The sequence below is a fragment of the Hipposideros armiger genome, unplaced genomic scaffold (genome assembly GCF_001890085.2).
Source record: "Hipposideros armiger isolate ML-2016 unplaced genomic scaffold, ASM189008v1 scaffold_2174, whole genome shotgun sequence".
Classification (NCBI taxonomy): domain Eukaryota; kingdom Metazoa; phylum Chordata; class Mammalia; order Chiroptera; family Hipposideridae; genus Hipposideros; species Hipposideros armiger.
This window is the reverse complement of record NW_017733521.1, coordinates 7,050-17,750: the sequence shown is the minus strand read 5'-3', so window position 1 is coordinate 17,750 and position 10,701 is coordinate 7,050. Positions and strand designations below refer to the sequence as shown.

Sequence of the window (10,701 nt, the reverse complement as noted above, 5' to 3'; positions counted from 1 at the left end):
GGAGCAGACACCAGGCAGCGAGCGTGCTCAGCCCCCTCCTGGTTCTGAGCCTCCCCAGTCAGCCCCTTCCCAGTGCCACCTGGCAGATGTCACGGGCGTCCAGGCAGGGGAGGAATGGGGTCTGCCGAGAAGGACGCTTGGAGTTTCCAGAGCAGCCATTGGAAAGGCAGCAAGGAAATGGACGCGAGTCTGAGAGAGAGCTGCAGGTTCCCGGGTCCCTCTGGGGGCCTGGGCAACTTGGCCCCAGAACTGCCCTGCCCGCCTCCCACCGGGGCTCACAGGGGAGCCCACTCTTCTTGTAGCAAGCCTTCCTACCTCCTCCTGGACAAGGCGCACGTGTCTGCTTCTACTGCTACCCCATTAGAAAGTGCCCCACTGTTCAGGTGCCATGTCCCCCACAAAGGATGTTCCCTGCCCCCTCACCAGGTAGGCCCTAGGCACTTTGCTCTTAACAGCACCCAACACTCGTCAACATCCGCCTCGTTCCACGTTAGTGTAGTTCGCACGTGTGCACCTCCCCGTCCTGATCGTAAACTGTGAGAGCAGTGACATTTTCTGTGCCTTTGTGCCTCCTGCCCCACGTGCATGCCGGGCACGTAGTAGGTGCTTAATAAATGTTAATGTCTGAATGAATGATGAGTGAGTGAGCGACTGAGGGCCTCATTTATTCTGAGTCTGGCTCCCAGAGGGCAGCCACCTGGTGTGGGAACCTCTGGGTGAACTGTAACACACTGTTCTGCCTTGAGTCCTTTAAATTCCTTCTGGGAACCTGAGGGGCGTCTGTCTGCCAAATTCTGTATCCTCATATTCCAGTCTCCCGTGTGAGGACGCGGCCTCTGACATCTGCTTTTCCCTGCAGGTAATGATGTGGGTCCATCCTCGACAAATAAGACTGCAAACAAGTTTGAGGGACTGTCTCAGCAGTCCAGGTAAGCCACCTGTGTGCTACTGTCCTCATGGCTGCAGGGCCCAGAGTTAGAGCCGTGGGTCTGAGCGGCAGCCTACCGCAAGTGTGGCCTGTGGCGGGTGCTGACTGTGAACACAAACTAAACGTTCACTCTCGGAGTGCAAACATCCTTGCTGCTGTGCCAGAATCAACAGTTCTCTGCTGGCACAGTCTGCAGGGCATGTTTTTGAGTATTTCTCCTCCATCCTGGTTCCAGGTGGGAACGGACCGCACATCCCTGATGACCAGAGTCTGTCAGCATGAGTTTTTGTATTTCATCTTTTAACTAAGTAATTTTGTTGTGTTACCGTCCCTCTAGATTCCATTTTGCAGTTTGGGGAATCAAAAGATAACCCTCTGGGAAATCCGATAGCCCAGAGATTTCCAAACATAAAAACATGACTCTTTCCAAGCTCCCTATTTGTAAGATTTTTTTTTCAGCTGGGCTAGAAGCGGCATCCTTTTTTCCCTCCTTTCACTGAAATGGGATACTTTAGAAAGCCTTCTATGGACATCATTTATCCAGTCCCAACACGGAGGATTCTCTCTAGAGGCACGATCCAAGATAAGGACACAAAGAGCCACTTCCAGACCCAAAACCCCAGGGAGAAAGAGTCAGCTGGTGTGTGGGGATTCCTTTCCAGAGCTCATCAAAGATAAAAAAGACCAAAATCCTCATTTTGAACGCCACTATCTTGTTTAGTCTTTGCAGCCCTGTGACATGACAGGCCCCATTACTGCTACGTTCAGCTTTGTAGATGAGGGAGCTGAGCTCCGAGAGGTCAGGCGGTGGCAGATCTCAGAGCTGGTCTCAAATCCGTGCGGCTCCAAACTGCACACCCCTGCTGCCTGGCCTGGCATCCCTGCGCTGACCCCCTCTTTCAGCCCTGCTCTGGGGACTCAAACTGAAGTTCTGGTGGCCCTCCTCCAGAGGGGGAGAGGGTCTGGCATGCAGGGAGTGCCCACTGAATGTTTTTTCAGTGAGACCCGGCCCCCTGTGGACACGCGTGCATGCATACACATGCACACAGCCCACTGGCAGCTGTGGCCCAGTGTTCATTTCCACAGGAAGAAGCCCAGGGCCGCACACATGCAGTGTAGACCCCAGGCCTTCTGCGCAAGGCATTTCCGAACCTGGAGGCTTGGCCTCAGGAACTCGCCCAGGAATAACCATCACACTCACGTCCGTAATTGGCAGGCGTGCGTCCCTGAGAAGATGCTGAGGCAGGCCCTGAGAAACACACCAAAAATGTCCACAGCACAACCCGCTGGTGTTTGCTGTTTCTGGTTTAGTAACGGGTTTATCTTGACAATATTACCCTCCAGTAGCCCAGAGGTAGTAGGGCTTCAAGTGAGCTGAGGACAGAGCAGTTAAGAGCAAGGGTGATGTGAGGGCCAGAATAGAAGATGACAGCACATGCGTGTCATCTCTCTGTGACTCAGTTTTTTGTTTAGTTCGTTTGGCTTTTCCTATTCTTTTAAATGCAATTAGGATAGAAGGGTAAAGAATCCAATTCTTAGGACATGAAAGGACAGAAGAGGAGACGTGAGATATTTCAAGGGGCTCTTGGCAGGCACAACTCGGGCACTTGGCTGCTATTTCTCCTTGGGTCTGCAGCGCTCCTGTGTCCTCTGAGACTCATTGTAGCTTCTTGTCAAAGGACAGTGTGGGCTCCAACTCATAGATGCCACTTGTAGCACTGGCATCTCAGGGGTGGCAGGGGTGTGGGGGTTAACATTTGATTATTCAGACTTCTGTTCCAGGGACCTGGGCAGTTTTCCCTGCTCGTTTACATGTCCTCTGAAAGGAGGGGAGAAAGCTCGGGGTCCATGGAGGTCTGAGACGCTAGCTGTTCGCGTGGGTGCAGTGGAGGACGTCAGAGCTCTGGGGTCGAGCGGACCTGGGTCTGCTTTTCCATGTCACCACAGACCAGCCCAGTGTCCTCGTCTGAAAATGGGGACAGCGAGAGTTAACGTTGCAGAGTCACCGAGATGAGTTACTTGGGGACACATCCTGGTGTGCCGGGGGCTTTCATCAACATCATTACCTCAGGGAAAAAGTTTCAAGAGAAGGAGTTAAGCTTTGTTACATAGAAATGCCCTTTCCTCTCCTTCCCCAGCCAGGCAAACTCTAAATTATGGAAAATTGACTATAGCTTTTTGTGAAAGAAATTCTTAAAGTGCTTGAATCATAGTTAATTCTGTAGACGCCTATGATTTCCTTGAATAATTCATCATTACTGGTATTAAAGCATTTTTACATCCTAACTTATTATAATTCTTATTAATTAGCACTGGATCTGCAAAGACAGCCCTCGGCCCAAGAGTTCTTCCTAAACTACCTCAGAAAGGTAAGATTTCTCTTTCTTGTAGTCACATGTAATTAGGGTCACTGTGCCCTCCAAGGGGACAGGGGTTCTGTCTCTTTTAGCTGCGGCTCCACCCCAGATGATGAGTGGCACTTGGCATGTGTAGATGCCCAGTAAATATTTTTTCAGTGAAGAAAGGCATTTTATGCACTCACATTAGGTGTGATTAGCCAAACCTTGTTCTTCCTAAAAAGCACAAGACTCTTTCAAAAGCTACTTATTAGAGCCCCCAGGCACCATTCCTTCTCCTTTTGCAAACATACTCAGCGAGACCTGGGGACCAGTGGCAGCTGTACCGCTTCTTAGCTGTGTGGCTTGGGCAGGGGACGCAGGCACTCCAGCGAACCTCCGATTCCTCACCTGTAAGTGGGGCAGGAATACCTGCTTCCTGAGGTTTTGTAAGCACGAAATGAGATCGTGCTTCAGAAAGCCCCTAGCTGATGGGTGGCACAGGAACCCTTCCCTGGGATGGCATCTGTCGTGCAAAGTCGAGATACCTGTGCTCTGTGAGGCACAAGACAGCAGTGTCTGTAACTCCTGCTGCTTTGCCAAGGGGGACATTCAGCTCTTTAACCATATCTTCTCCAGCCCTGCCCGAGCTTTCCATCTGTAGGACTGAAATGTCCGTGTCCTTATCACAACAAAAATGACAGGGCTCCCTTGCTTTCGTTGCAGTGCTTTAGCGCCGCAGGACATCCCCCTCCCACCCAGGAGCCTTTGGCTCATTCTGTCTGTCCTCCCTCCAGCAGACAGGCCTGCAGGCTAGGGACAGGCAGTGAGACCTCTGACCCCAGAAGTCGGACTAGGGGTGAGTGGTGGGAAGCTGGTATTCACTACTCTCCCAAGGTCGTCAACAAAGTGACATATTTGGGGAGGAGCGTTGGCTGGTCAGGCCAGGCCCCTGCGCAGGAAGAGGAGGAAGTCAGACGACAGCCAGTTCGTTCTCCTGGAACACAGAGGGAGGCTTCCCCTGGCTTTACTGAGCCTTTATCGAAAGTCATTTGGTTTTGTTTTTTTAACCTTGGCCCAGAGGGCTATCCTGACCTCGGCGGTTTGAGCCAAGTTTCCCAGGCGCTGGCCTCCATGTCTGCAGTCGGCCTGCCCCTTTCCAGTCCTGCACTGTCCCCCGTTGTCTGCAGTCTGCCCCCCTGCAGTCCCCTGCAGTCCCCTGCAGTCCTTCATCATCCACCCATCGGTCACGTGCTGCTGTGAACCCCGTCTACCTGCCTGTCCAGCTCTGTTCCTCTCACACCCAAACCCCAATGATTCTTAGTCCCCACTGGGACCTCCCATGACTGCTGCCACCTTCTCACTGTCCCACTTCCCCTCGTGTCCTCCTCCTGAGCCAGCATCACTCCTAACCTTGTACCTCATCTCCCACGTCCTCCTGGGCTCCCCTGATGGACTGGGCCTGACGGCAGAAGCACCATCGGGACCGTGGTTCTGCTCGGCTTCGTGACCGAGCGGCCCTCTCTGCCTCACGTCCCTCCAGCAGTGCGCTGTGTAGTTTCGGAGGAGTGTTTGCTTGTCTGCCCTTCAGAGTTAAACTGCAGCTCAGAGAGGACGTTTAATTGGAGAGGAGAAAACACCGAACCTGTGGGAAATAAAAGGGCAAAGGTCGTGCAGGCTCCCATAGAGGAGAGACTTGTCTCTGTCCTTATTTTGTGTCTTATTAGAAAAGTAATAGATATCCATTCCAGAAGGTTTGAAAAAGAAGAAAATACCGCCTGTAGTCTTATCACCAAGATAGACAGTTGGGTGTTTCCTTTTACTCTCAGTCCTGTGCTTTTTTTGTTTAAGTTTCCATTTAAACTGATTTTTTTCACAGGATAAAGCAACACCATTTTCCATAGCGTAAATGACATGACAGTATAGCTCTTGCTGGCTGCATAGTATTCCATTGTCTGGCACCGGGATTTGCTAAGCAGCCTCTGCTGGTGAACATTCACATCATTTGCAGTTTTGTCGCAATGCGCAGAGCTGTGCTGAACGTGCTAGAGCAGACATCTCAGTGCCTGGCTTTAGTCTTTTTTTTTTCCCCCCCTTGAAAAAATTTCTAGAATCAGAGTTGCATGTTTCGAGAATTTTGGCTGCCCAGCACTTACAGTTTCTCTTCCCCATCAATATGACTCACAACAAGGCGCCCCAGCCCCACTGCCTTAGGGGATCTCCCAGGTTTCCCCCACCACTGCCTGCCTCAGCCTCCTGGCTGCCCGATTTTAAACTTCTAAGAGAGGAACCTGATGGGCCTACTTTAACTTTCTGAGCGGAGCCGCATCGGCTGAAAAGAAAGGGGCCCGCCCGTGGGCAGGGTGCCCTTGAACGTAGGCTCCTTAGGACAGGAGGGGGCTGGGCAGGCCCTGGCGCAAACAGCCACGTGCAGCTTGTGACGGTTTAAAACACGGGGTGTATCTTTTGTGTTTTGTGTTTTTTAATTTTCAGAATGTCTTTCTATGAATATGTTGTATTTTGAGGATGACTCTCTTTGTGTGACTCCCTCGGTGTGCCTTGGTCAGCTGTTTCCTCGCTGAGCACATACTATGTGCTAGGCCCCTGCACCAGGAGCCGGAATTACAAGAATAAGGAAAAATACTAATCGTGGCCTCAAGGGACCCAGTCTATGATAAGAGTACTGTGATGTCGTACTTAGACCCTGCCAGGCCCTGGTGGCAGTTCTTTCCATACATTAACTCATGTTAGAGATGAGGAGGCTGAGGCACAGAGAGGTTGTGTACGTCGCCCAAGGTCACTCAGCTAGTGAGCAGTGAGGCTGAGTGGGAGGTGTGTCTGTAATGTCCTGAGTTCTACTGGACAGAGCCGTGCAGAGCTGTGGGCGCGGTTCTGCAGACTGTGGCATCCCCAGGCTGTGGAGTGCTATGCAGACAGGAAAGAGAATAAGAAGGAACTGACTTAGAAACTCTCCCAGACCGAGTAAGTGGGGGGAAACAAAGTCACAGAGAATGTATATATTGTAACCCCATTTATAGTGTTTAAAAGATACGCTCATGCGCACACTACCGTATGTAATGGAGGGGAGGTGGGGGTGGCGAGAGGAGACACCTCCTCCCTCTCAGCTTATGTAGGACGGAAACACAAAATGTGGGGAGCTAGTAATAAATTTGATCCAGCTGCAGAATGGAACAGAATGCAACATTAAAAGCTACATGCCGCTAATAAAGAATTTTATTAACATGGTAAACAGTGTATAGATAAAAGCAGAAAATAGTTTTATCTGTGGAAAAGACATGGAAAAGTCATGAAGAAAGATATTCAAATTATTTAAAATGGCTACCTTTAGGTGGTAGGCTTTCGGAAAACTTCTGTTTTAACTCTACGCTTTCCAGTTCTCTCCAATCTGTATTATGTTTGTAATTACGGGTTGTTGTTTTTTTAATCTGGATTAGTTTGGACATCCTGTTCTTATGTGACTGAGGCATAAAAGCCTTCCAGCCTTCCAGCTTTTATCCTTTTAAAAACAGGCGGCCTGCGCCTGGGTCTGACCCTGAGCTCCTCCCTTCCAGGTCCTCACTTTAGGCCGGTTCTCTGCAAGGTGACTGTGACACGAGGCAGCATCGCGTCCCCACCTCGTGTTCCGCTCCAATGACCTCCCTCTTTCTGGTTGTTTCCCACAGTGGCACTAAGGAAAACCGATACCAGCCATCACCTGTCCCTAGACAAAGCCACCACCACACCCGAAATCTTCCAGAAATCGGCACAGTTGGCAGAGTTACCACAAAAGCCACCACCTGGAGACCTGCCACCAAAACCCATCGAACTGGCTCCCAAACCCCAAATTGGAGACTTGCCACCTAAGCCAGGAGACCTGCCTCCCAAGCCCCAGCTGGGCGACCTGCCCCCCAAGCCTCAGCTGGGTGACCTGCCTCCCAAACCCCAGCTATCTGACTTACCTCCCAAGCCACAAATGAAGGACCTGCCTCCCAAACCCCAGCTGGGAGACATGCTGGCAAAATCCCAGCCTGGAGATGTGTCCCCCAAGGCTCAGCTGCCACCTGATGTGACAATGAAACCACACCCTGTGGACCTTTGTCTGAACACGCCTGCCGGAGACGCCATCCAAAAGCAGGCCTCGGAGGACTCCAATGATCTGACGCCCAATCTGCCCGAGACGCCTGTGCCACTGCCCCGGAAGATCAACACGGTGGGTGGCCAGTGCCACTGTTCATACCCTTGTCCCCTCTGCTGCGCCCTCACCTGCTGGGAGGCTGTGCGCAGCCTGCTCACCTCACCTGCTCTGGGGCAGCATTGTTCTGGGCTGGGCCTGCTGGTTAGGGCCCCAGGCTTTGGGCTACAACAACCAGGGCTCGGGACCCGCCTGCCGGGCCCGCTGTCGCTGTGTGACCTTGGCTGGTTCCTCGCCTTCTCTGAGCCTCAGTTTCCTCATGTACAAAACAGAACTAACAGTAACTGAGCTCCTGGGCGATGATGTGCTGTGACGGCTGAGCAGGATGTAGGTGGCACCTCATAAACACTCAGCAAGTGGGCGCTCTTACCCAGGAACCTTGAGGACGAGACTTCCCCTCTGGGGTCCCAGGAAAGCCTTTCGTTCCCCGATTGGGATCTGGGAGGCGTCCCCCTCAGAGCTTCTCCCTGCATCTTCCTGGGGGAATTAGAGGCAAAGCCCAAGGAGACTTGCAAAAACCTACAATTTGGGTGAAGTCTCACATTCATTCCATCATTTTCATGAAATGCTTTCTGCTCTATATCAATTTTATTTTAATACAAAAATGCTTTTTCCAAAAAAAATTATTTTGTTAAAGTGATGCCCCAGGAAGATGCATGTGTGCCATTTGTCCTGCCCACGGTGGCACCCTCTCAGGGGTGGCAGCACCCCAGGTGGAAGAGCACAGTTTTGGGGAGTGGGGGGAGTGGGACCATGAGGTCCCCCACTGTGCGTGACAGCCCTGCCCCCACTCACATTTTATTACAAAAACAATGTTGCAGTAAAAGCCTGTCACTTCACGAAAGGAACGGGAGGAAAACCCCGCCTTCCCACGTCTGATACACTTTGCTCTTCGTGAGGGCAGCTCCCGAAACCCTGGGCATGGCCACGGCCTTGACAGGCGCCCAATTCCAATTCGTGCACATCCTCCCCCTTATAAATGGTCACCCCTGAGTCTCCTCAGGTGCTGAGTCAGAGCTGAGACGACTAAGGCCCCCCACAGCCCCCGTCCTGTCAGCCTCTCAGACCCCACCTGCCAAACCCCGGGAACAGGGCTGCAGAAAGGAGCAGGGGTGTCAGGGCAACTAAGGGAGAAACCAGGGGACAGAGAGGGGACCAAAAAATGTACACGTGTAGCTTGCTCTTTTAATTACTAACTATTTAGTGAGCTGAGTGCCAAAAACATCCTATAGAAGGTGATTTCTCCATTTCCACCTTTCTGTTTCCAAAGAACTGGAACAAAGAAACAAAGAAAAGTCCAAGTCCAACGGGTCCAAATGCACCACGTTTTTGGGAACTGCCTAGGACCTTGTCACCCCGGCCGCCCTGTTCCCCCAGCATGTGCTGACTGGGGACTTTGCATGAGGGGCCTGAGCAATGTGTTGACGCTGCACATTGTGTTTACATCATGGTTCCCAGAACCATTTGTAGACGCTGCTGTCATCTCTCGAGCTGCTGCTGTGGGTGGGGGAGAGCAGAGGCCTGTGTCTGGGGAGCCGGGTTCTGATCCCTGCCCGTATTGCTTGCGTTCTGATGAAAAGAATGGGTGGCACCTGCTCAGATGCCAGGCTCTGCCCTGATGCTAGTGGAAGGGGGAAGGACTATCCTATCTTGAGGTGACACAGCACACAGAGCATCTGGCAAACATGCTCCCCGCTTTCACAGGGGAGAAACTGAGGCTCAAGAAGGCTCGTCACTTGCCCGAGGTCAGGGTGTTCTTTTTTCCCTTTATTCTATCCTGGCAGCTAAAACCCGGTTTTTTCCCTGTAGGGAAAAAATAAGGTGCGGCGAGTGAAGACCATTTACGACTGCCAGGCGGACAATGACGACGAGCTGACGTTCATCGAGGGAGAGGTGATCATTGTTACAGGGGAGGAGGACCAGGAGTGGTGGGTACGTACGAGCCCCGTGCTGGCAGGGAGACGGCGCCCTCAGCTGCGGGTCCTGCCCGTGCGTCACTGCCCGGCAGCCTTTTAACTGAGCAACTGCTGTCACTGGGTTGCATGCTAGAGAAACAACCGTGGAATTTGAAACTGGGTCAGGAGAATTGACATTTGATGGGCTCCACCCTTGTTATCATACCACAACCTGTGAGCTGTTGGTATTTTCTGATTTTTACATGCAAAACGAAAGCCCAGGAGAGCTGACGGTAGGCAGCTCGTCAGCCGGTGTGAAGCGCCTCTCACCCCTAAGCCTGGATGCTTTGCTCCCCGTTCCACGCTGGCCCAGGCCAGGAGGCGGAGGCCTGAGTTCCTGTTTCCCAGCATCCGTCCTCAAGCGCAGTCCTTAATCCGTGTGCAGGTCCCTGTAAAGTTGGGCCTGATGCCTTCCTCGTGTGATTAAATGAGAGTATGTGTGAAAACTCCTTTGATAGGAAAGCCTGCTGCCCAGGTGTCAGGAAGGGAAGGACACTGTCCTCACACAGCGGCTGTCTGGAGATCAGGCTCCTGGGAAATGCCCGGGAAAAGCCCCCTTCTCCCCAGAGGGACCCCGTTCTGTCTGCCAGGAAAGGGACCTGTGGTTCGCGGTTGGGCCAACAGCAGCTGCCAGCGCTCAGAAACACTTGTGTCCTTGCACTCGTGTGTACAACATGTGTACACATGCCTTTGTGTTCCTTTGGGCTTGATCGCACCTGCACGGACTCTGCTTGGACTGAAGCAGCAGCTCCCAGCTCGGGGCAGTGTGGCCCTGCAGGGACACGTGGCAGCAGCAGGGACGTCTTGCTTACCAGGACTTAGGAAGGGCAGCGCACAGGCATGTGGTGGGAGAGGCAGGGATGCCTCTGAGCGTCCCACAGTGCTCGCGAGAGCCCCACACAGAACAGCCTGGCGCAGACGTCAGGAGCTCTGAGGCTGAGACCCCCTGGACCGAGGTGGTGAGGCCCCTTCTGTGTGTTAGGTGAGCTGGCGGTGGCCCAGGTGGCGCTTCCCGCCTGTCAGGTGGGCCTGCTCCTGCCGTGGGGCCTGTTGGAGAGCCGGCATAGTATCAGGATGAGGAGGTGGACTCGGAAGTCCCCGCTGTGAGTCACTTACCTGTGGCCTTGGACAAAGCGTGCCCTTTCTGTAAGCCTCAGCTTCATACTCTGAAAAATGGGACAGCAGTGACCCTACCACACAAGGCTAAGAACCCACACGCCTGGTGTCAGTTCAGACCCCACGAGGTGGGTAGGTGAGGTCTCACCATTAACTCCACTTTCCAGATGAGAA

General features: G+C 52.7%; 1 protein-coding gene across 1 annotated transcript in view; it reads left to right on the top strand.

Annotated features, from left to right (window-relative positions):
- Window positions 1-852: 852 nt before the first annotated feature.
- The window catches only part of LOC109378573 (arf-GAP with SH3 domain, ANK repeat and PH domain-containing protein 1-like), a gene marked incomplete at its 5' end in the record, with an annotated part of 11,511 nt that continues 1,662 nt past the window's right edge, over window positions 853-10,701 (top strand). The window contains 4 exons of the mRNA XM_019634901.1: window positions 853-929; window positions 3,239-3,297; window positions 6,948-7,474; window positions 9,266-9,388. Of these exons, the coding sequence (XP_019490446.1) occupies window positions 853-929; window positions 3,239-3,297; window positions 6,948-7,474; window positions 9,266-9,388 (786 nt within the window). The remainder of the gene's footprint in view (window positions 930-3,238; window positions 3,298-6,947; window positions 7,475-9,265; window positions 9,389-10,701) is intronic.